The sequence below is a fragment of the Gigantopelta aegis genome, chromosome 6 (assembly GCF_016097555.1).
Source record: "Gigantopelta aegis isolate Gae_Host chromosome 6, Gae_host_genome, whole genome shotgun sequence".
NCBI lineage: Eukaryota > Metazoa > Mollusca > Gastropoda > Neomphalida > Peltospiridae > Gigantopelta > Gigantopelta aegis.
The window spans coordinates 83,151,444-83,178,351 of record NC_054704.1 but is presented as its reverse complement, the minus strand read 5'-3'; the positions used below and the strand labels follow the sequence as shown (position 1 = coordinate 83,178,351).

Below are 26,908 nucleotides of genomic sequence, written 5' to 3'. Positions count from 1 at the left end.
AGCCAGCAATTGGACTGCTGTCCCAAGGGTAGATTTAGTTTCATTTTCACTTAGTTACATTTTATATGATAGTTAGTGGCACTGCTGGGATCAGGAGGGTGGCGGAAGGCATTCATATTTTATGGACATTATTAATTTTTATCTGCAGCTTCTAATAGATCAGCCAGCTTATATCCCCCCCCTCCCCCACCCCAGAAATGAAAGTGGGTTACGATTTTTTATATATATATATCTACATGTATATAGTAATAATAATAAAAATAATAATTAGAAAATTGTAATATTGGTGGTCTCAACTGAGATTGCCTCTAGGGTTAGGGTGGCAGTGTTAAAAATGGTGGTTCCCAATTAGAATGTATGCAAACTACATCGTACATTTTCGACTGAGAATATGAAAACGTTTTTGACAACCTGCAGAAACACCCCGGAAACACTCTACAGACGATGAAAAATTCCGAAAACTTTAATCTCTTATTAAATATTTATGTTTTGCATTTAGTAAATGATGTTTCAGGATAGCAGAGATCGAACTTAAGAATTTGTAACCCACGTCAATTTTTTTCTTAAACTGCCGTGGGTGAAATGGCCCACCGACGGCAATTTTCAGGCCACTTACGGCAATTTGTTTTTTCAAGCATCAAATAAGCATGACTGAAAAGTTAGTTTGAAATGTACAGAACTGTGGATACATTTTGCCATCATTGGCTTCACTACGGTAGTAATTTTTATCCTGCGACACAAGAGTGCCATTGGTGATACCCATGACCTACGGCAATTTATATCACGGCGACAGCGATTGCCGTCGATGCCGTCGTTAAGTTCAAGCCCTGGGATCGGGACAGGAGATTTAAACAATTTTATTTCACCTTTTTATTTTTTAACCAGCTTCATATCCCAGTCCTAGTTCCTATCAGGGTCATGATCTAGCCGAGTCACAAGAACGCTAATTTGAGATGTTTGGCCTGCAGGATCAAACCTCCACAGTGGACCCATTCTCTAACTGGGGTTTTCTCCCATTCCAACCAGTGCCCCCACAACTAGTACACCAAAGGCTGTGGTATATAATGTCCTATCTATGAGGAAGTGCATTAAAAAAAAGAAGAGAGATTCACTGCCGCCAATAGAAAGTTGTAACAGGGTGTTTTTTCTGAAGACCAATTGTCAGAATTACTGAATGTTTGTTATCCAATAGATTATTATCAAGAAATCAATGTGCTCTAAACTGGCATCGGTGGTGTCATGGTCAAGCCATTGGACATAAGGTTGGTAGGTACTGGGTTCGCAGCCCGATACTGGCTCCCACCCAGAGCGAGTTTTAACAACTCAGTGGACAGATGTAAAACCACTACACCCTCTTCTCTCACACTTACCACTAACAATGAACAACTAGCCCACTGTCCTGGACAGACAGCCCAGATGGCTGAGGTGTGTGCCCATGACAGCGCACTTGAACCTTAATTGGATAAAAGCACAAAAACAAGATGAAAGAGAGAATGTGCTCTAGTGGTGTTGGTAACAACACAATAAGCTTTAACTTAAGTTTCTACCACCTCAACAGCTGCTGTAGTGATTATCCTCAGTCTTAAGACCAATAGGTACTTTAGTTCAAACATAACATTTTATCTGGACTCGTAGGGATGAATGTAGTAAAATAAATAAATATATACAGTGAAACCTCTCAAAACCAGACCCTCTGTAAACTGGAATTCCCCCAATACTGGACGTTTTTCAGTCCTTTTTTAAAAATCAGTACATAACTTAATCTATCTAAACCGGATACCTCTTAAAACTGGACATTTTACAGGTCTTTAGGGAGTCCGGTTTAGAGGAGTTTCACGGTATATATATTTTTTAAAGGTGACTCACCCTACCTAACTTTGTCGGCACATTCCCGGAAACACACTAATATAATCCTCTATAATAACTCCAACAAACACAAACAAAATACAAGTGAAAATCAGTATCTTTATTACTTTATCATCAAGAGGGACCATGTTATTAGAAACTGTTTCAAAATGACCATATATATATATATGACCTGACATTTAGTAACTGGCCCCCTCAGTGTCATCCATGCAGCATGGTGCACGATGCTGCATATTATGTCATATGTTCTTCTCGGTTGAAACCAGATTGATTTTCATCCATACCCCTACATTATTATAATATATTACACATTATTAAGAAATAAAGAAAGAAAGAAATGTTTTATTTAACGACGCACTCAACACATTTTATTTACGGTTATATGGTGTCAGACATATGGTTAAGGACCACACATATTGTGAGAGGAAACCCGCTGTCGCCACTGCATGGGCTACTCTTCCGATTAGCAGCAAGGATCTTTTATTTGCGCTTCCCATAGGCAGGATAGCACAAACCATGGCCTTTGTTGAACCAGTTATGGATCACTGGTCGGTGCAAGTGGTTTACACCTACCCATTGAGCCTTGCGGAGCACTCACTCAGGGTTTGGCGTCGGTAACATTATTAAGATGATCATTGTAATGATGACTACTACCTAAGTGACATGATGATATATTGACTTTAGTGTTCATTTTCATGATGAGGAAACTCGTCCTCAAAATGTAATACTGAAGATTCTTTCCTTGATGATGAAATGTTGAACAGACTGTTTTCTGTTTAACCCTTCGTTCCTGTTGTTTTGTAATGAACTGTTCATTTTATTGTAAGCATCTTGTCTAAAGTAGCTTGCAAGATTGAAAGGGTTACAGAGAACACGATTTCGCTGTGAAACACACTGTTCTCGGTTTAAAGATAACACCATTTCACAAATACGCTGTTCAATTCCTCATCTGACAACCACTGTGCCACCAACAAATGTACCCTCAGGACAAATGTACTGTCGGTACTATCAGGGCAAATGTACTGTCAGGACAAATGTACCCTTGGGGCAAATGTACTGTCAGTACTATCAAGGCAAATTTACTGTTAGGGCTAGCTTTAACATTTGCCAAATTCATCCATTGCAAATTTTAAAAATAATTGACCAATTTTATTTAAATTTGAAAAAAATAATTTTATCTATAGATTGATATTTTATGAAAAAGTAAGTGTTTTATGGAATTTTTTAAGTTTCTTAGATAATTTGACAAAACATTTTGCTCACCCAGAGCTAGCCCCTACTTTTTCAAGCCATTATTCCTTGGATGCACTCTCCACTGTTTGGTGAAATAATTCCTTATGTACAGTTCACCATTTCATGACACTCTTCCATATATACACTGTTTCACAGGAAACCATTCCTTGAATAGACTGTCCAGTTTTATAACACTCTTCCATACATACACTGTTTCACAGGAAACCATTCCTTGAATAGACTGTCCAGTTTTATAACACTCTTCCATACATACACTGTTTCACAGGAAACCATTCCTTGAATAGACTGTCCAGTTTTATAACACTCTTCCATACATACACTGTTTCACAGGAAACCATTCCTTGAATAGACTGTCCAGTTTTATAACACTCTTCCATACATACACTGTTTTACAGGAAACCATTCCTTGAATAGACTGTCCAGTTTTATAACACTCTTCCATACATACACTGTTTCACAGGAACCCATTCCTTGAATAGACTGTCCAGTTTTATAACACTCTTCCTTACATACACTGTTTCACAGGAACCCATTTCTTGAATAGACTTTCCAGTTTTATAACATTCTTCCATACATACACTGTTTCACAGGAACCAATTCCTTGAATAGACTGTCCAGTTTTATAACTCTTCCTTACATACACTGTTTCACAGGAAACCATTCCTTGAATAGACTGTCCAGTTTTATAACACTCTTCCATACATACACTGTTTCACAGGAAACCATTCCTTGAATAGACTGTCCAGTTTTATAACACTCTTCCATACATACACTGTTTTACAGGAAACCATTCCTTGAATAGACTGTCCAGTTTTATAACACTCTTCCATACATACACTGTTTCACAGGAACCCATTCCTTGAATAGACTGTCCAGTTTTATAACACTCTTCCTTACATACACTGTTTCACAGGAACCCATTTCTTGAATAGACTTTCCAGTTTTATAACATTCTTCCATACATACACTGTTTCACAGGAACCAATTCCTTGAATAGACTGTCCAGTTTTATAACACTCTTCCTTACATACACTGTTTCACAGGAACCCATTCCTTGAATAGACTGTCCAGTTTTATAACACTCTTCCTGACATACACTGTTTTACAGGAAACCATTCCTTGAATAGACTGTCCAGTTTTATAACACTCTTCTTTAAATTCACTGTCCAGCATTTTACAAGGGACCCATTTCTTAAATAGTTCCATCTTGTCGTTTGCTAGGAAGTCATTCCTTAAATGCACTTTCCAGTATTCATGAAATACACTGAAATGGAATTCTATCCTGAAATGCACAGTCCACTTTTGACTGAAACCGTTCCTCCAAAGTATCATCAAGGGCCACAATGAAATGTTTTTCAGCATCACTGTCCACCAGTCTACTTTCTTCACGATGACACCTCCTCCACGTTTGTATGTGAAATGAAGCGTAGTCGTAACTGCAGAGCCGGACGTAAATTGCGTATCACCTTTTCCACTTCGTTCTTCACACCGTCTCCGACAAACATATACTTTATGTGGTATCTAGTGTAGGGTCAAGGAAATGTAATCTGTCCATAACTTAATTCTGCTTATTATTATATTCATAGGCTTTGTACAAATTAATAATATTCATATAATTATACTGACGGTTGTTAGTGCAGTGGGTTGCATCCAGTTTTATTAGCAGCAGTGGACAAGGATGCCAGGTGGGTGCAGGGAAGTACACAGAGACTGTACCCGTAGAGGAAGTTGAGACAGGTAGGCGATGATGTGGACAGCTCAGAAGACAAGTTGGAGGAAACCGTGGGAGAAATTGGGTATTTTGTTTATATTAAGATAACGAGAATGATTAACAGAGGGAAGGAAGGTAGGAAATGTTTTATTTAATGACACACTTAACACATTTTATTTACGGTTATATGGCGTCGGACATATGGTTAAGGACCACACAAATATTGAGAGAGGAAACCAGCTGTCGCCACTTCATAGGCTAATTTCCGATTAGCAGCAAGGGACCTTTTATTTGCACCATCCCACAGACAGGATAGTACATACCACGGCCTTTGTTACACCAGTTGTGGAGCACTGGCTGAATAACAGAGGGTGATAGATTAGAAAGATGAATTACTGCTATTAATAGTATGATGTTAAACTACAGTGAATGGTGGACACAAGGATACAGGAAGTCACTGATGGGGTCGATGTAGCGCATGTGTTCACACGACTTGTCGACAGTCATCAGGATCTCGTACAGCTCCATGGTGATCTGAAACACACTCACAATTTTAAACAACAAACATATACATTGTACAATTCAAATAAGCTGTAAACTTCCCCAGTGAACTGGGATTTCATTTCATTTTAACTTATTTTTATGCTAACAATCAAGAACCCTGTGCTGGGCACACATCTCAGCTGCTATCTGGACTGTCTGTCCAGGACAATGGGTTAGCGGTTAGTTGTTTGTGGATAGCAGGAGAGGAGTTGGTGTAATAGATATGCAACTCCTCAATGAGCTGTTACTGATATATGAATAAATCGAACTTGTCATGTGAGAGTGCTTTCCTGATATATGATGGGCTATCAGATTGATTGCTCTCAGTTGATTCTGTCTTTTTTCCATCTCAACCAATCCTCAATCATATAACATCAAAACCCCATGGTACTGTAATGTCTTGTTAAGGAAAAAATCATAGAACAGATTCCTTGCAGATTTGGGTGGGAGTAGCCAATGTAGGTTCCTCTCACTCTTTCCCTCCCTCCCTCTCACTCTCTCCCTCCCTCTCTCCCTCTCTTTCCTCCTATCTCTCTCGTCTACCTCCTTCCCACCTAACTCTCCTTCCACACCCCTCCCAAGTTTCAAAATAACCATATGCTAGACATCAATAGCCTCAGAGTTAAAGGTTCTGAGATGCTGTTAAAGAAAGATATTCCTTTTCTTTCCTATTTCAACCTGTGTACTACTAACATCGAGCAAGCAGCGGGTTCTTTCCAGGTGGAATCTCTGCAGGAATGGTCCGACCAGATGGCACAGATACAGGAACTGATCCTCCGTCTTGATGATGGGCCGCAGTTTTTCCTTAATAAACCTGAAAAAACAAGCATTCTGAAAGTGCTGCTAAACCAATACATGTCCCTTACAGGACCGAACACTGTCATATTTCCAAAGGTCAAGGGCCATAACTCTGTGAAGAAGCATTCTGAGAGTACTGCTAAAGCAATACATGTCCCCAACCGGAGCCCACAATTTTTCGTATCTCCAAAATTCAAGGGTCATGATTCTGTGAAAGGTGTGTAAATCGTCATGAAAGTTAAACTTGATCTGTAACAGTATATGATAGAGCTATACACACAATTTCATACAGACGGCTGGACCGGTAGGGGACTAAAAACAGTAACAGATAAATCAAAACCACATCTGTGCAGACTATATCTAAAATTACAGTTTAATTTATCACTTGTGGTCATGGGAATGAATATATTTTATGATTCTTATGCCTTTTTAGAAAGTTTTGTTCTTCTATATGATGTTTCTGCCATGACAGTATGTCAGGTAGAATTTCAATTTAAAAGTTGTTACTTACAAATGGAGGGCTGACATTGAAAACTGGTAATCCAGTATAAAATGTTTCTGGTTTCATTCACAAAATCCTGGTTTACAAAGTAACCTACATGTATCTCGGTCCAAAAGACTTCATACAAAAACAGAGAGAGAGAGAGAGAAAAAAAAAGCAATTGTGTTACAGTAATAGTAAGTGTATTATGTACTATATTGTGAGTTGAAGAAGAAAAGAAAAATAAAGACCTCGCCATTTAATATGGAAATACTTTCCACTTCTTCAAAAGGGTCACAATGATCAGGGCCCCATTTACAAAGCGAACTTAACACTAAGATCACCTTAAGTGCGTAAGATAGCTATACACTTAAAGTTGATCTTAGCCCTAAAATCACTTCGTAAAACGGTCCAAGATAGGTTAAGAAAAACAAAAACAATCTGTGAGTTTTTTTTTTGTTTTTTTTTCACTTACACCGGTAGTAGACTGAGCTGGCCGATGCCGGCGTGGTGCCAGACGGTGTGACACAGACCCAGCAGGTAGCTGCAGTGCTGCTCGGCAAACACCATGTGACTCGTGAAGAAGTTGAACATCTGGAACGGGTTCGTGCTGCCACTCGGGACAACCAGCTGCGGCATGCTGATGGTCGACACTATGTTTTCATGCAGAACTGCCCAAAATGGATCCTGTGGCAAAAATTATTGGCATGAAAGTAACATGTCATACAGAGTACAGCTCCACTATTTTAATTTTGCATTAAAAGATGATGATTCATAGAGACTTTTAAATTTTTAATATTAAATGTTTTAAATTTAATAAAAGTTATATAATTTGAGACTATGTTTTCATACAGAACTGCCCAAGACGGATCATATGACAAGAATTATTGGCACGACAGTAACATGTCGTACAGAGTTGGATTTTACAATGTAAAACAACAACAGCTCCACTATTTTAATTTTGCATTAAAAGATGATGATTCATAGAGACTTTTAAATTTTTAATATTAAATGTTTTAAATTTAATAAAAATTATATAATTTGAGACTATATTTTCATGCAGAACTGCCCAAAACGGATCATATGACAAGAATTATTGGCATGAAAGTAACATGTCGTACAGAGTTGGATTTCCATTGTAAAACAATGACAGCTCTGCTATTTTGTTTTCAATTTTGTCACTAAAAGATGACTTTTAAATTTTCAAAGTTAATTTTTTAATTAATTAAAAAAAAAAAAATATTTATTAAAGTGCATGCAGAACTGCCCAAAACGAATCCTGTGGCAAGAATTATTGGCATGAAAGTAACACCACTTACAGATTTGGATCAAGTGTAAAACAACAACAGACAAGAGACCTAGACAGCTCCACTATTTAATTTCCTTCTTTTTTTTTAAATACAAAAATTTAAAACATCCAAAATATCTCACTATCAGTTAATAGCATCTGTCCAAGAGAATCATATTACTTTGTTTCAGAGCTATCCAATTTAAACTTTACAAGATAGACTTTCAAATTTTTAATTTAAATTTAAAAAAATGTTTTAATAAAAATCTAAATTTTTCAAAATCTCTCTCTATTACTTTCTAAAGACTGCCCCTGAAAGTAATTAAACTGAGATAGACATTAAATAAAAAGTTGATGAACAGACAATGGATGGACAGACGACGGATGGACACTGTTTAAATCTGTATTAGAAAAATTCCATCATAGCGAAGATAATTAAAGTAGGCTCTGAAAAATAGCTATTGATAATAAGAGATTAAATGTGCTGAAGAAAAACCCAGATTATGGAATAAAATAATAAAAAAGTATTTTTAAATGAGTGTGTGAATGAATGAATGAATGAATGAGGGAATGCATTAATGAATGAATAATGAGTTAATAAATTAATAAGAGCATGAATAAATCAATGAATGCATGAATAAATGTTTAATGACAAATGATAAAAAAAATAAAAACTATTTACAGGAAGTGCCGTCAGGACAAGGCCAACAGCATTCATCCATGATATTATCTTGTCTTGTGGAAGCTGCAAGCAACTGAAACACAACAACATATCATTATATTATTATAACTTGTTTCTTTTTCTTCTTCTACATACCATCAAACGTTTACAATTTAACATTATTGTAAATGTCATAACACATAGCAATTGTTATTCACAAACTTAAAGACGTAATGCTATGTTAAATCGATAAAATTTATAACTCCATTTTCCACATCCACTGAAATACATGTATAAATTTCCTTAAATATAATTATTTCTGTGTTCATGTAGACATGAATGAAATGATGTTGCTATGGCTTTATTAATCAGAGTAAACATTTAAATCACTACAATATATAAAGAAAAAATACCATTCACTGCAGATAAATCTACTAACTACCATTTGGTGACTAAAACTGATAGAATTTGAATAAATGACAGTTTAATGATACTCTAACACAAAGAACAAAACCAAAAATGCCCAACAAAAAACAACAACAAAAACTCCCCAAAACCAACATCAACAAACAACCATCAAATATCAACTAATGGGTGTTAAATGATAGAATTTAGATAGTTTTTAGTCCAGTTAAAAAAACCCCTACAAAAACACCCAACTGGATTAATAGTTAAATGTCACATTCATTGTTAGTCTTGAATATGTAGAATACATTCCAATTTAAAATAAACAAACATTTTAGAAATGTGTTCAACAAAGTGTGCAATACTGACAACACAATTTTGAAATGAAAAACAAACACTTTTTTTTTTACCACATGCACGTAGACGGAAATAATAAAATGTCATAGTCACTTTTGTTCTCGATCATCTAGATACGTGTACCTCTTGAGGGCCACATCGAGCAGAGCGCCCCCTACAATGTTACTGTTGGAGGGAAGGGCCATCAACTCGACACACGTGGCGTACAGAGCGTGGGCGGCCGGGTTCGGGAATTCGTTGAATCGCCAATCACAGTTGGGAAAGGGGGGCGGAATCTTGCCAGAAATAGATGAACACTGTTAAGGTGTCTACACATCTTTTTTAGATTTAATGATGAAAGTATACGTCTAATATAATATAATTAATAGCATATTATCCCTTTCAAGTACAATATTTTTTTAAGTCAGGTCTCCCATAGGGGAATTACACTGAGGAAATTCAACTTTATTTCATGTAATAGCAAAAAGAATACCTGTAAATAACGCTACCATTATCTGAAGAGAGAACCTCATCATTTGATTCATCAAGTAACCAAACTATGTCAATTTTTTATTACATTTTTGTACATTTTGTTTACATCACTGTCTAGTAAAGTTAACTTATTATCGTAAAGTAATAAAATTCATGTGGAAAGTACGAGTTACCTTTATTTTACCTTTATAACCAATATCTGTTTTCTTTATTTACACACGAAAACCCCCACAAAGACCTGAATATTTACATCAATTTCATCATCTAAACTACAGGAAGAATTAGTTAACATTTTCCACGACAATCGATTATGGATTTTTATAATCAATCATCACATCGGTAGAGCCCAAATGATCAACTTTCAATTATATTATCTAAGCTGTGGACTACCACTGAAACAAGGTTAGGTTCAATACTTATACGACTTTTGCACAATAACAAGGATACTGTCGACAAGTCTGCCGATGAGATGGACGTAATACTCCTGGTTGGGAACCCAGTCAATGTTGTCATGGGGCATCTGCAGGTAGTGTCCGTATTCCTTCGACAAGCACCAGTTCGGGGGGCGAATGTCCTTGAACGCACCTTAATACAATTCAAAAATTACTGGAACCATTTTTGTATGCTTGTTAGCTCGCATGTGCAGAAACACATTATAAAATTTAACAGAGTTTAAGTGGAATGAAAAAAATGCAAAAGTTTTTTTCTAATACATTGTCATAATTTACTACTAGTTATAAAAACTAATAAAGTTTAGTTGGTTTAACAACACCACTAGAGCACACTGATTAATTAATCATCAACTACTGAATGTCAAAACATTTTTAAATTCTTCAGAGGAAATCCGCTAAAAAAAAATTATTAGCAGCAAAGGATCTTTTATATGCACTTTCCAACAAACAAGATAGCACATACCACAGCCCTTTGATATACCAATAGTAGGGCACTGGATAAATGAAATAAACGGTTTGATACAGAGAAAGTAACTGTTCCTTTCCTTGTTTGATGACCAACTCATAGTAACACCCTATACTTTATAAGATCCTGCAAAGTTGTTCAGAATTATTATTATTATTATTTTTATTCTTATTTTAATTTTAATTTTAATTTTTTTTTTATTTTTATTATTATTATTATTTTTTTTTTAATCCAGTGTCATTTTCATCCCTGGAGGGGCGGAACATAGCCCAGTGATAAAACGCTCGCTTGATGTGCAGTCGGTCTGGGATCGATCCCCGTCAGTGGGCCCATTAGGCTATTTCTCGTCACAGCCAGTGCACCAGGACTGGTATATCAAAGGCTGTGGTATGTGCTATCCTGTCTGTGGAATGGTGCATATAAAAGATTCCTTGCTACCAATGGAAAAATGTAGCGGGTTTCCTATCTATGACAGTGTCAAAATGACCAAATGTTTGACATCCAATAGCCGATGTTAATAATTCTATGTGCTCTAGTGGTGTCGTTAAACAAAACAAACCTTTTTCTCTTTTTTTCATCCCTGGATGTTGAAAATTACAAAATAAAAACAAAACAAAAAATTAATTCAATATATCATTTGACTCAAGTCAGACACAGCCTATATTGCCAACAATTACTGTATATTCTACATGGAATTCCAGAAAAATTCTGAAATTTTTCATTTATCAACATTAATGGTGATTACGAACATGCTGACGGGTACAATAATCTATTTGCTTGTACTGTGCTTATACTGAAAAGATTACAACATTCTGTAATAAATAAAATCACGGCTCACCAATGATGGCATGGACAAGTCGTCTCTTCAGACTGGGCTTTCCGTTTAATCGCTTCTCAAAGTAGAACAGTGTATTGTACAAATACGTCACTGGTCGGTCTAAAACAAACAAGCAAAAGTAACAATTACATAATTTTGGACACCAAATGACAATGAAAGATAAAGGAATATTTTTGTATGTGTACAGTCTGTATATGAAAAAAATTCTAAATAGTAGTCACATGTTTTTTAAATGCACTTTCCACAGAAACATGAGAATCAGGGCTTCTAGAATTAAAAAAACCAATCTACTAGGCATGGGATCAGTGATTTTAAAGATTTACTAGCCTAGATTTAAAATTTACTAGCCCTACTTTAAGTAAATACAATTTTACCAAAAGAAATAATCAGATGTTACCTAAAGAGGGAGATTGAAGCTGCTTCAAACAAAATAGACTTACTAGTGTCATTTGACAATTTAAAAATTAAGAAAACAAAAACAAGTTATAATTTTTTCCAAAATGCATTGATCATCGTCTTAATAAAATAATGTACTACCACAAAAATGTTGATAATGTAGATTTGTAATGAACGAACGTGAAATGTACTACCATGGAATTTGTACAGGCAGCCAATATTGTCAAGAATGTTTTCCAAGATCTTCTGGACAGGAAGAAACTCAAGCAGACGATGAATGGTGACATCCAAGACCTAAATAAACCACAATAGCTTTAAAATATAGAGATATTTATTCACCTTAAAACTGTATTAAATAATTACTATGTAATTTGTATTATTTGTATTTTTTAAAATTAAGAATATAATTGATATAATTATGCTACAATACAAAAAATGGAATTGGCAAAAGGTTACATAAACATAAAAAACATAATAATGAAATAAATATTACAGAATTATCGACAATTGGCATTTTATTTGTATTTCCAACTCACAGGAAGAAATCTGAGACAGACATTTCCGAAGTAAACAGGTAAATACTGATGATGGATTGGGTTATTCAAGTCTTGGATCCCTTCATAGTAAAACTTCTCTGGGTATTTCTGAAAATAAAAAACAAAAGTAATATACTAAGCTGCAATGTTCACGTAAAATTGATGGAATTGAAAATAAAAAGGAAATTTTATGACAGGTTTCGACTACACTCCAACAGTGTTTTGATCAGTGGTCATTAGGTGACGAACATGATCTAGAGCAGGTGAGGAAATATACTGTCACCATATATATATAGAGAATAACTAGTTAATGACGTCGGATATCTGCTTTATCCTGTGAAGGAAAGAATGGAATTTCTCATTCAGCCTGAACAGGATAAAGCAGATATCTGACGTCATTAACTAGTTATTATCTTTATCACGCAGACCATAAAAATTAAAGGGAAAACCTATTATTTCTGTTATTTCAGCCACATTGTACGATGACCTTGAGGTCAAATGAGCGATTTTGTAATGTAGGCCATGCGTGTGATGTCACATGAGTGACGTCAAAATTCATATCCTGCTAGTAGCTGGATATGACTCTGCTTTATCTGTCATCATATTCTATCAATAGAAACGGTGGTTGCAGGATATAGCGAAATTGGATGTTTCTGATGGTCCCTGGGCCGGGACGTAGCCCAGTGGTACAGCGCTCGCTCGGTGTGGCATCGATCCCCGTCGGTGGGCCCATTGGGCTATTTCTTGTTCCAGCCAGTGCATCACAACTGGTATATCAAAGGCCGTGGTATGTACTACCCTGTCTGTGGGATGGTGGATATAAAAGATCCCTTGCTGCTAATCAAAAAGAGTAGCCCATGAAGTGGCGACAGCAGGTTTCCTCTCTCATTATCTGTGTGGTCCTTCACCATATGTTTGACGCCATATAACCGTAAATAAAATGTGTTGAGTGTGTCGTTAAATAAAACATTTCTTTCTTTTTTTCTGATGGTCCTTTTGAAGTACAATTACAGACCATAACTTCTCTAAACCAGATACACCTTTAAAATGGACTTTTTACATGGTCCTGCAGATGTCTGGTTTAGAGGGGTTTCACTTATTGATACGACTGGAATGAATGAAATGTCAAATCCTGAAAGCAGAATCAACCTGTGAAACATTGTATAATTATTGGTAGCATAATTTAAAATCATTCTGACAATATGAGATTATTTGCTTTGACATGGTGTAGATTTGTGTTATCTACCTGTATCCTTGAATAACCGTGAACCGGCCTATTAATAGGAAATGGCCTCTGCACACACACACACAAAATTTTAATATATGATTGATTGCATATTAATTGTCAAAATCAAACCACAAATGTTAATATTCATGCCAGTTTCTGTTGTGAAGAGATTAAATACATGTTATAGTCTAATGTTGACATTCTTCAGCTACTCCCATAATCCGGGCTATTGTTTTTCAAGAGTGACGCATGTTACGTGACATCACCAAAACTCTTATGCAATGAATCTGCTGAGCAGATGAGACTTTGACAATAACAGCAGTGTGAAACTGTTGTTTATTTAGGGTTTTTTTTATTTTACATGCCATTTAATATAGTGCACACAGTGCAAAATGGCGGTCATGTATGCATTTCCCTCTGTATAAAAATATTTTGGGAAGGTTTTCTTAATTAACAAAAGTATTTTGATGTCAGGGTTCAGTTGTATGCAGATTCCTTAAAAACAAGTCAAACATAAATAGACCGGTTTATGGAGGTAGCTCGGTTCATGGATTTTTACGATACATTAATAAAAAAAAAAAAGGAAAAAAAGAGAGACTGGATTAACACAATACCTTGTGAAACGCCATGTGTTTCTCATGCCAGTTATTCTGCAACCAGTGCTCTGGGCTGTTCTGTAAGTATACACACAATAAGACATTAACAAGCAGTGCTCTGGGCTGTTCTATAAGTATACATACAATACGACATTAACAACCAGTGCTCTGGGCTGTTCTGTAAGTATACACACAATACAACATTAACAACCAGTGCTTTGGTCTGTTCTGTAAGTATACACACAATACGACATTAACCCCCAGTGCTCTGGGCTGTTCTATAAGTATACACACAATACGACATTAACCACCAGTGCTCTCGACTGTTCTGTAAGTATACACACAATACAACATTAACCACCAGTGCTCTTGACTGTTCTGTAAGTATACACACAATACAACATTAACCACCAGTGCTCTGGGCTGTTCTGTAAGTATACACAGAATACAACATTAACGACCAGTGTCTCTGGGCTGTTCTATAAGTATACACAGAATACAACAATAACAACCAGTGCTCTGGGCTGTTCTGTAACTATACACAGAATACAACATTGACGACCAATGTCTCTGGGTTGTTCTGTAACTATACACAGAATACAACATTAACGACCAGTGTCTCTGGGTTGTTCTGTAACCATACACAGAATACAACATTAACGACCAGTGTCTCTGGGTTGTTCTGTAACTATACACAGAATACAACATTAACGACCAGTGTCTCTGGGTTGTTCTGTAACCATACACAGAATACAACATTAACAACCAGTGCTCTGGGTTGTTCTGTAACTATACACAGAATACAACATTAACGACCAGTGTCTCTGGGTTGTTCTGTAACTATACACAGAATACAACATTAACAACCAGTGCTCTGGGCTGTTCTGTAACTATACACAGAATACAACATTAACCACCAGTGCTCTGGGCTGTTCTGTAACTATACACAGAATACGACATTAACCACCAGTGCTCGGAGCTGTTCTGTAACTATATACAGAATACGACATTAACCACCAGTGCTCGGAGCTGTTCTGTAACTATACACAGAATACAACATTAACAACCAGTGCTCTGGGCTGTTCTGTAACTATACACAGAATACAACATTAACGACCAATGTCTCTGGGTTGTTCTGTAACTATACACAGAATACAACATTAACCACCAGTGCTCTGGGCTGTTCTGTAACTATACACAGAATACAACATTAACAACCAGTGCTCTGGGTTGTTCTGTAACTATACACAGAATACAACATTAACAACCAGTGCTCGGAGCTGTTCTGTAACTATACACAGAATACAACATTAACGACCAGTGTCTCTGGGTTGTTCTGTAACTATACACAGAATACAACATTAACAACCAGTGCTCTGGGCTGTTCTGTAACTATACACAGAATACAACATTAACGACCAGTGTCTCTGGGCTGTTCTGTAACTATACACAGAATACAACATTAACGACCAGTGCTCGGAGCTGTTCTGTAACTATATACAGAATACGACATTAACCACCAGTGCTCGGAGCTGTTCTGTAACTATATACAGAATACGACATTAACCACCAGTGCTCTGGGCTGTTCTGTAACTATACACAGAATACAACATTAACGACCAATGTCTCTGGGTTGTTCTGTAACTATACACAGAATACAACATTAACCACCAGTGCTCTGGGCTGTTCTGTAACTATACACAGAATACAACATTAACAACCAGTGCTCTGGGTTGTTCTGTAACTATACACAGAATACAACATTAACAACCAGTGCTCGGAGCTGTTCTGTAACTATACACAGAATACAACATTAACGACCAGTGTCTCTGGGTTGTTCTGTAACTATACACAGAATACAACATTAACAACCAGTGCTCTGGGCTGTTCTGTAACTATACACAGAATACAACATTAACGACCAGTGTCTCTGGGCTGTTCTGTAACTATACACAGAATACAACATTAACGACCAGTGCTCGGAGCTGTTCTGTAACTATATACAGAATACGACATTAACCACCAGTGCTCGGAGCTGTTCTGTAACTATACACAGAATACAACATTAACAACCAGTGCTCTGGGCTGTTCTGTAACTATACACAGAATACAACATTAACGACCAATGTCTCTGGGTTGTTCTGTAACTATACACAGAATACAACATTAACCACCAGTGCTCTGGGCTGTTCTGTAACTATACACAGAATACAACATTAACAACCAGTGCTCTGGGTTGTTCTGTAACTATACACAGAATACAACATTAACAACCAGTGCTCGGAGCTGTTCTGTAACTATACACAGAATACAACATTAACGACCAGTGTCTCTGGGTTGTTCTGTAACTATACACAGAATACAACATTAACAACCAGTGCTCTGGGCTGTTCTGTAACTATACACAGAATACAACATTAACGACCAGTGTCTCTGGGCTGTTCTGTAACTATACACAGAATACAACATTAACGACCAGTGCTCGGAGCTGTTCTGTAACTATATACAGAATACGACATTAACCACCAGTGCTCGGAGCTGTTCTGTAACTATACACAGAATACAACATTAACAACCAGTGCTCTGGGCTGTTCTGTAACTATACACAGAATACAACATTAACGACCAATGTCTCTGGGTTGTTCTGTAACTATACACAGAATACAACATTAACCACCAGTGCTCTGGGCTGTTCTGTAACTATACACAGAATACAACATTAACAACCAGTGCTCTGGGTTGTTCTGTAACTATACACAGAATACAACATTAACGACCAGTGCTCGGAGCTGTTCTGTAACTATACACAGAATACAACATTAACAACCAGTGCTCTGGGTTGTTCTGTAACTATACACAGAATACGACATTAACGACCAGTGCTCGGAGCTGTTCTGTAACTATATACAGAATACGACATTAACCACCAGTGCTCTGGGCTGTTCTGTAACTATACACAGAATACAACATTAACAACCAGTGCTCTGGGCTGTTCTGTAACTATACACAGAATACAACATTAACGACCAATGTCTCTGGGTTGTTCTGTAACTATACACAGAATACAACATTAACCACCAGTGCTCTGGGCTGTTCTGTAACTATACACAGAATACAACATTAACAACCAGTGCTCGGAGCTGTTCTGTAACTATACACAGAATACGACATTAACGACCAGTGCTCGGAGCTGTTCTGTAACTATACACAGAATACAACATTAACCACCAGTGCTCTGGGCTGTTCTGTAACTATACACAGAATACGACATTAACGACCAGTGCTCTGGGTTGTTCTACAACTATACACAGAATACAACATTAACAACTTCACAAAACATATAATATGACATAGTAAACAAACATGATTCAAAATGTGGACTTTAACCTTCCTAATTTAAACCCATAAAGTTGGGTTAAGATTTTATCATCCAGGATTTTTTTTTTTTTTTCAAGTTCTGACCCTAGTTATTAGACTGTGGAAAATATCTTTAGCTATTAAAAATGTTTTAAAAAAATTAACAAATTACTTTTAACTTGTTGCTAAATGGTTGTTTTGGTTGTGTGTGTGTGTGTGTGTCATGTGTGTGTGTGTGTGTGTGTCATGTGTGTGTGTGTGTGTGTGTCATGTGTGTGTGTGTCTCTGTGTGTGTGTGTGTGTCTCTCTGTGTGTGTGTGTGTGTCATGTGTGTGTGTGTGTGTGTCATGTGTGTGTGTGTCTGTGTGTGTGTGTGTGTGTGTGTGTGTGTGAGTGTGTGTGTGTGTGTGTTTGGTGAAGTTTAATTATTTCTGGTATCCTGATGTTTGTATTATCTGGAAATGCATTTCAGTAAACAAGTAAAGCCATGTACCTTGAAAAGTAGGATCAGTGTAAGCTATGTTCTATTATTTTAAAACTATCAATAAATTTTTTCTTAATGTCATCACTAGTTATTATTAAAAAAGTTGGGGCTGAATTTATAAAGCTTGTTTTAGTCTTACATGTAAGTAAATACATACATTGACAATGCTTAACCTTCCGATTACTGCAGGTGAGATATCTCGCCCGATGTCTCGCCTGTCGACATACTGTACACTCTATACAGTGCATTCCCCAATTCATATTTCACACTGTTTTGTATAAGACATAGACGACAACTCAGCTTCCTGTGTCTTTAGATTTAGTTTTTTCAATGCAAAATACCTTGGAATTTTGAGTTGAAAAGTGGTTTCCGGCAAATATTTTTGCTTACCAACAATGGTGGCATATTGCAGTAATTTTCAGGGATATGAATCAGTTAGGATTTAAAAAAAAAATCTGGTCAGAAAGCCACCGTTATTGGGAATAATGGACATAAATACTAGACAGCTGGCTACAAATGCCCGTAAGTAAATGCAACTTCTTTTTTTGGGCCTAATTTTAATCAAAATTAACTGATCTAAAATATCATAAAAATAAGAAAAATACACAAAAATAATACTTACCGATTCAAATATGAACTTTATTTTATGTATTTATAAAACATTTAAGCGAATATATGCGAGTAAAAATTATAAACTTGTACCCACTCAATGTGTTTTTTGTCAAAAATAAATCCAGTAGTCTAAAGGTTAAATATATCAGGTGTGTGCAGGAATTTATGCTAAACTGTGGCGAGAAAAATTTATGGGGGGGGGGGGGGGGGGGGGGCACAGTCGACTCATGTTCCCCAAGAAAGTATATTGAAAAAAAAGATAAAATTTGCTTGAGCAAGGGGGTGTTTCGACACTTGAAACCTCCCACTGCAAACACACCTGCATCTGCGTTAAAGAAAAAATAGGCTTTGTAAATTTGGCCCTTGATATTTATGTACTAAACGTATTGTGAAAGATGTTTTTCTCACCTCTTTGACGAACTCATGCACCCGGTTCTTGAACTCCGCCACATTCAGCAGCAGAAGCTGCACGATGAGAAACTTGATTTGTGCCTCCTTACCCTCCAGGTTACGCAGGACCTAACAACACAAGGGAAATTAATTAGAATAAAGGTTACAAGTCAGTCAAGCCACATTCAAGTTTAACTTTATATCAAAATTATGAACTATGAGCTCTACAATTTAAATCTATTTTACTGTGAACATGTATTCCAAATAATGAGTAAAAGGTGTTATTCCCAATTTTGCTTTCATGTCACTGTCCTTGGTTTTTTAAAAATCCAGGCGAGTGGAAAATCACAAACCTCAATATGCTAAGGCGAGTGAAAAATTGCACTCTCCAAAATAAACCGGCCTCGGTGGCATTGTGGTTAGGCCATCGGTCTACAGGCTGGTAGGTACTGGGTTCAGATCCCAGTCGAAGCATGGGATTTTTAATCCAGATACCGACTCCAAACCCTGAGTGAGTGCTCTGCAAGGCTCAATGGGTAGGTGTAAACCACTTGCACCGACCAGTGATCCATAACTGGTTCAACAAAGGCCATGGTTTGTGCTAACCTGCCTGTGGGAAGCACAAATAAAAGATCCCTTGCTGCTAATCGGAAAGAGTAGCCCATGTAGTGGCGACAGCGGGTTTCCTCTCAAAATCTGTGTGGTCCTTAACCATATGTCTGACGCCATATAACCGTAAATAAAATGTGTTTAGTGCGTCGTTAAATAAAACATTTCTTTCTTTTTTTCTTTCTCCAAAATAAATAAAATAGGCAGTATAGCTCAGATTGGATTTTGACTGGTATGTCTACAAAATTGTCTATTAAACCAGTATTTACCGATTTGATCAACAAAGAGAAATACCAGTTTAAAGACTGCATGGAAGCCACTGTCATGTTTTTAATTTTTATTGTTTTAGTAAAAGGACCTTCCTATCAGATAAATGAGCTATGAAAAGTGTTGGTTTTTGTAAATAGTGGAAATAAATATACAAATTTATTTTACGTGCACCATTTGTCGAGTGTAACATGTTCCGTTTTTCACACTCGCCATACTGAAATTACGTGCGCTGTACGGGCACGATTGGACCCCGCACACCTTAAAAACCAAGGTCTGAAGTAAGTGCTGCAAAGTATTTGACAAAATACCTATGCTAAACGTTTCAAATCTGAAAACAAGGACACCTTATACATGATGGAGTATGTACAGTATACAGCAAATGGGGACAAGCATACAAATTATGTCCCTATTCAACAGAATTAACTCTTAGTCCTTTTTGTTTTTAGACCAAAATTCCCGATATTTGACTACAACTTAGAAAGAAAAAAATATGTCCGATTTTTACTTATAAAAGTTAATCTTTTTTACTGCAATCACTGGGAAGTGATTTGATTGCTTCCAACCTCTCTCACCAGGGAACACTATTTCACAATAACAACTGTTCTGTTCATGTGTCTTCCAATTTGTTACATTATGGTGAACCATTACATTCTAAAATTAAAGTTTCAAAAGATTTTTTGACACAAGATATGCAGCACAGCAGTCATAATTCAGTGTTTAAATTACTTTTGGAATGTCAGTGATAACAACTATTATGGATAATCAATTACCAAACAGAGAACCAGTCGGTCTATGGTGATGATGTTGCTGCGCCAGATAATTTCTGTGAGGGCATCCAGGTACTAGAAAACAGAATGAAAATAAAGTTATGTATTCATTTTCAAAAAAGGTTGGGGTCTTTTTTGTGTTTCTTTAATGCTGATGTTTTTTATTCATGCATTCATTCACAATATTCATTCGCAATTTACTTCATACATAAAAGCTTGGAGAAAACTTGCATAGTTTTTTTTATTTATTGAATACTTAACCTGATCTATTGCCCTTTCCCTCTATTACATATGGATTGGTCCAAACATCCCCACAGCCAATTGGCTAAAAAATTAACCAGTCCAATGTATTCATAGATGCAACTATAAAACTTTCATTGATCCTGGATGTAAGATAAGGACCTAAACTGAAAAACTTAGAATTGAAGCTACAAGCAATAGATGATGCTGTCACCATGGGGGGCAAAAGTAATACTCCTATCTCGTCTTTTGATTATATTTACCCTGTTGATGTTGCCTGAACCCTGAGTGTTGGAAAACTCATACACCAGGAAGTCGGCGAACGTCCTGAGGTGAGACGACAGGACTCTGGGTCCCAAACGATCTAGCACCCTGAAAAATTTAAACAGTGTGCTAATAATCAACTGAGTGATTCACACTCCATAGTTCGGCAACATAAAAATAAAAATCAGAAGACAATTTTATAAAACATTGTACAATTAACAGTTATATGTTTACATGTTTACATATGTTTGGCATCAATTTTATGCAGAAAATTACATCATTGCGGAAGGTGTTTGTGGTAATATGAATTGTGGTTTAGCTGTAGATTTATGTTTATGTGCAAAATTTGGTTTACCATGTTTTATAAAATTGATTTCAGATCCAGCTGTTTACCAGTGGTAGTCAACATTTTCATAGCTTTTGTTGAACTTGTGGATAAAATGGGGACAATAATAAGAGATACAAAATAATTACCTAAAACACTGGTACTGTAACTAATATTCTAAGCCAGTTGTTCTTAAATAGGATGCGCTTCCACAAACCAGGCTAAGGAACATACACAAGTACAGCTATGAGCAAAGTTTCAATGATCTAAGACGTAACATTGTGAGAATCAGAGCTATATGTGAAAAAGGATAAAAGTTTGTTTTGTTTAACGACACCACTAGAGCACATTGATTTATTAACCATCGGCTATTGGATGTCAAACATTTGGTAATTTTTACATTCAGTCTTAGAGAGGAAACCCGCTATATTTTCCATTAGTAGCAAGGGATCTTTTATATGCACCATCCCACAGACAGGGAAAAACACATACCATGGCCTTTGATATACCAGTTGTGGTGCACTGGCTAGAACGAGAAATAGCCTAATGAGCCCACCGACGGGGATCGATCCTAGACTGATCACACATCAAGCGAGCGCTTTACCACTGGGCTACGTCCTGCCCCAAACGTAAAGGAGACCCAACAGTACAAATTATGGTTGTTGCCACTGACAAGTAACAACTATGTATCACTGCCACTGTAAAAGTAACACCTATATCATGACATCATCAAGAGGAGAAAAAAACTGAGAATACATACTTGAAGGCCGTTGGTGGGATTCGGTTCTCTTCCAAAAGGTTTTTCCAAACAATGCTGAAGTAGATGAGATATAAAGTTTCTATTAATTCTTAAATTTTGCAACCACGGAAAAAATTTGGTTTATGTAAAACATTACCATACATTAATTATATACTAAAACAAATTAACATACTTTAAAAATTTTTTTAACAAAATTAACATACTTTTAAAAAATAATTATGGAGTCAAAATCATTAACTCTTACTTAGTGTCAGCGACAGATTTAGCATAGTCATTTGTTAAGAATGTTTGTTTAAAGAAGAATGTTTAGATATAAAAATCTGAATAATTGCAATTTAAACTGAATACTTTAGACTACTGTATACAGACTTCTAAACACTTTGACTCGGATACATGCTTAAACAATAACAAAAATGGGGAGATGACAAATTTAAACATTTACAAATAATGCTCTACAACAGATTTTTGTCAACAAAATATAACATGTTCATATTATCTATATTGAAAATAAAGAAAAGTAATATATACAACATACAACATATATGTCATTTATTGTCAATAAAAATAAAAATAATAATACTTGAGACTGCTAATTGTACATTGTTCTGTATGACTTACCACAAAAATATTGGAGCTATTCCTTGCATGGAAAAGTGAGCAATGATGTTATTTTCACTATTCATACCTAAAATTAAGAAAACACAAACGTTTTTTAATTAGTAAAAATTATTTTATCTACTTGAAAAAATATAATAATGTTCTAAATATCCTAAATAAACTCGACAAATTAGGTAAGGACCAGTAGACTTTTTTTTTAAATTCTTTGCCAGTGTTATACTATTTTATGAAGTTGTCATCACAGGTGATTTCTAAACATTGTTTCAGTAAAATCTGACACACAAGCATTGTATACTTTGTAAGACCAAAAAGAAATGAATGTTGTACCATAATTAAAGACAAATGCTAACAATATCTATCATCTGGATCAGTTCCTCAGTGCCCACCCACCTGCTACTGATTCGATCAGACTGCTGGTGCTCCCTTGCACCTGCCAGTACAGGCGGTCCCTCCTCTCTCCTCCCCCTACCTTTCCTGTCATGGACGGAAGAGCCGGCTAAGGCCAGCCCGTGCCCACGACAGGCGTGTGCTACAACAGCTTGTTCTGAATGTGCACGTAAAACCCTATGACCTGACCTGACCTGTTCCTTAGTGGATCCAGTAAATTATGTTCAGACCCCGATGATCCGTGATTGAATTATCAAAGCCTATTTCTTAGAAAAGTAGACATAATATAATAGGTCCCTTGCTGCCACATTGGAGAAGTGTATTTGGTGGCAGCAGATTTTGATTCTTATTATGCATGTATAATTATTCATAATTTTGAAATTAAAATATGCAGTCACATTTATTCTATGCTAAAATCTAGGACTATTTACATCTTTTTATGGACATGTAAGTCTTTTTTTCCTACTTGTATATCCTGACCCTATGTATGCGAATGCAAGTGTTGAACTTGAGACTGAATCAGTTTCTGTTAGTTTTGTTATTTTAAAAATATTTTTTTGTTGCTTTGAACATGGATATGTATGTAAAGCAATGATTTGGGGCTCCCAACCCCGACACTGCTATATGATCTGGGACAATAAATAAAAAAAAATTAAAAAGAAGAAAAAAAGGAACTGATTGCAAGTAGTAGTATAGATAAATATTATAAATAAATTTCAGTGTAAAAAATAGTCAACAAAACTGATTAAGGGCCAGTAATGGGTTTTTTAAGTCATTTGATCCAAGATCCTAAGGGACACACCTTTTGTATCTGCATAACACCCATTTGAATCTACTACAAACATACATACATACACAATGGATTTTCCAAGATTGACAATTTAAGAAAAATAAATTTGAAGTTAGTAATGTGTAAACTTTAACAGTAAAAAAGCTGTAATAGTGTAAAACATTTCTCACTGTCTGATAATGAGGATCAGTTCCTTTAACTCTTTCACCACTAAATTTTACAGCCTTGACCTTCCCTGCACACTGAGTTTAAATAGCAGATTTATGATCATGTTTGTTAAAGGATAAAACTACTTGTTTTATCATTAATTTTAGTTATAGGCTATACATTTCCAGAAAGGTGAATGGATGACTGTCTAGATAAATAAATAATACTTTAAAAATGTTAGATTCAACAGGTATAAATCTGGTAATTACAGGTAAACTATACATATTACTCATCTATTTGAGTAGGTAGGACTGGTAATTTAAAAAAAAAAACAGTACAAATGTTTTTCTTGTTAGATAATTAATTAATTAACATTCCAGTTATAATTTAAAAAATATATTTACAATGCTTTTGCAAAATTAACAAGCCATAATAAGCTTTCATTTCATCAACAGAAACATCATACCACACACCTTTGTTGTTAGCAGGATCTGTATCAAGCTTTTTTTTTGGCATTCATGTTGGTAAATTACACAATTTTTCCATACACTGTATTGGAATAAAATAGCGAAAAGTATTCTATGGCATTTGTGTTGACGTCAAACACTTTTACGGCCACCGGATTTTTAGTAAATGTTGATCTGCAGGTAACCAAATATGGCTCATGTGTCCAGGTAAACTCAGGCGCGTGGTAAAACAGTGGCAAGTCATCTTGTAACTCGTCATCGGTATCATTTTCTTCTAAATGCCATGTTGAATGACATTTCGTTCACGATCGCCAATCTCGATTAAATCAAATGCACCAAAGTCCATATTATCCCACATTTCATCATCGGAAAACCCGTCATCTGAATCGCAACCATTGTTTTCAACAGACGAAATTTCGTCACCTCGGTTCATGTTTAATTACAGTCAGAATATCAGTATAAACTTGGAAAAACTCATTCAAAATTCGCTAGAACATGGGCGCAGCCATTACAGTGTGTCACATGGCAGCTATGGTCGCGCGAGATTTTGTCTAATTATAATATTGACCCATCACTCAGCGCCAAATATGAACAGGTGTTACAAGCCGCTAAACCGGCCTGTCATGCTGAGAGGCACTGGATATCGCTAGCCGGTATACCGGCCTGTCGTGGTGAAAGAGTTAAAGATTGCCTCACCACTTTTCCACTTCTTGTACTCTGCCTCTACATTTCTCTTCAGTTGAGTCTTGTCCTCTTTCGTCACCGGGTTCTGACTGAAGAATTCCACCAAACTCTGTGGGAAGTACTGTAGAGTGTGCGACGGCCAGCCAATGGGAGTGTTCTGCATGATCGACGTCAAGATATCCTTACACCAGTTTGTGGTGTGACTGTCCACTCCTAAAACAAGTAAATGAAAAAAGATGTAATGTGGAACTGAATGTCAGTAACACAGATACCTTCCTGACACTACGAATGAGGGTTTTGGTTTGTCACTCTTTCGTGTTTATGTTGGTGTGATACCATATTTCTTTCCATTAGTATAGCTATAATCTGCCATTTAACTTGACTATCATAAAGCTGATATCTGGTTAATAAAACCAGTAGAATTAACCCTGGAAAACATCCAGAGTTTGAACCATTTAATAATAAAAAAAAACCCATTTAATTAATAAAATAAACCAAAAAAACAAGCAAATGAAAAAAAAACGGAAAGCCTGCTGGGTTTTTTTTAATTTATAAAACACTAGAACAAACCTGTGATGTGCATGGCTCTGGCCAGTGTGATGATAAGAGCTCTGTTCAACTGACTTGGACTCACTCGAGATTCTAGATAACTGACTTGATTAAACCAGAACAAACCTGTGATATGCATGGCTCTGGCCAGTGTGATGATCAGAGCTCTGTTCAACTCCTCCGACTCGCCAGCGAGAAAGGCCTGAGACTTCGACTCACTCGAGATTCTAGATAACTGAGGCTGGACCTCCGAGCTGCCCAGACTGATGATGAGTCGGAGAGCCGTACTTTCAACACTGGAACACAAGATGATTCAATGATTTAAAAAAAAAAAAATGAATTAGCACACATTGAGATTCAGAAGAATTACATGTGGATATACCATTTGTGGATACACACTACCAAATTAAATCCCATAGATGACAATAGCAACATATGTAGCTAAAACTCCTACCTGCAGTGTATCAATCGACATAAACGCCATGGATATAAACACTACCACCCCTCACCCTTAAATTGAATGAGAAAAAATTGGGGGTCAAGCTGCTCATTTCTGAGATAATGGGTAGTGTTTATGACAACCCTAGTTCCACACAAAATTCGATTACTTTTTTTTTTACAGGTACCCTATTCATGTCAAGCACAAGACTACTTGACACAGTGGTACTAGATGAAATAAAATTGCATACATTTTTTGCCCAGATTAAAAGTATTTTTTTTTACAATCAACACACTCACATTTATCACCAATCACAGGACTTGTGGTGTTCACTTCTCTATCAAACGTTGGGTGCACCTCGAACTTTGACCCAGCTGGAAGTTATTTGGTTTAGTACTACCA

At 36.3% G+C, this 26,908-nt stretch overlaps 1 protein-coding gene across 1 annotated transcript in view; it reads right to left on the bottom strand.

Moving 5' to 3' along the window:
- Positions 1-2,350: 2,350 nt before the first annotated feature.
- The window catches only part of LOC121374926 (mediator of RNA polymerase II transcription subunit 23-like), a 63,631-nt gene continuing 39,073 nt past the window's right edge, over positions 2,351-26,908 (bottom strand). The window contains exons 17-34 of the mRNA XM_041502067.1: positions 26,194-26,363; positions 25,531-25,731; positions 23,044-23,110; positions 22,426-22,479; positions 21,340-21,448; positions 20,840-20,911; positions 19,209-19,319; positions 14,366-14,425; positions 12,524-12,631; positions 12,182-12,281; positions 11,592-11,690; positions 10,275-10,420; positions 9,488-9,639; positions 8,624-8,696; positions 7,129-7,340; positions 6,068-6,188; positions 5,280-5,365; positions 2,351-4,641 (exon numbers count right to left, since the gene is read on the bottom strand). Of these exons, the coding sequence (XP_041358001.1) occupies positions 4,506-4,641; positions 5,280-5,365; positions 6,068-6,188; positions 7,129-7,340; positions 8,624-8,696; positions 9,488-9,639; positions 10,275-10,420; positions 11,592-11,690; positions 12,182-12,281; positions 12,524-12,631; positions 14,366-14,425; positions 19,209-19,319; positions 20,840-20,911; positions 21,340-21,448; positions 22,426-22,479; positions 23,044-23,110; positions 25,531-25,731; positions 26,194-26,363 (2,077 nt within the window). The 3' untranslated portion in view covers positions 2,351-4,505. The remainder of the gene's footprint in view (positions 4,642-5,279; positions 5,366-6,067; positions 6,189-7,128; positions 7,341-8,623; positions 8,697-9,487; positions 9,640-10,274; positions 10,421-11,591; positions 11,691-12,181; positions 12,282-12,523; positions 12,632-14,365; positions 14,426-19,208; positions 19,320-20,839; positions 20,912-21,339; positions 21,449-22,425; positions 22,480-23,043; positions 23,111-25,530; positions 25,732-26,193; positions 26,364-26,908) is intronic.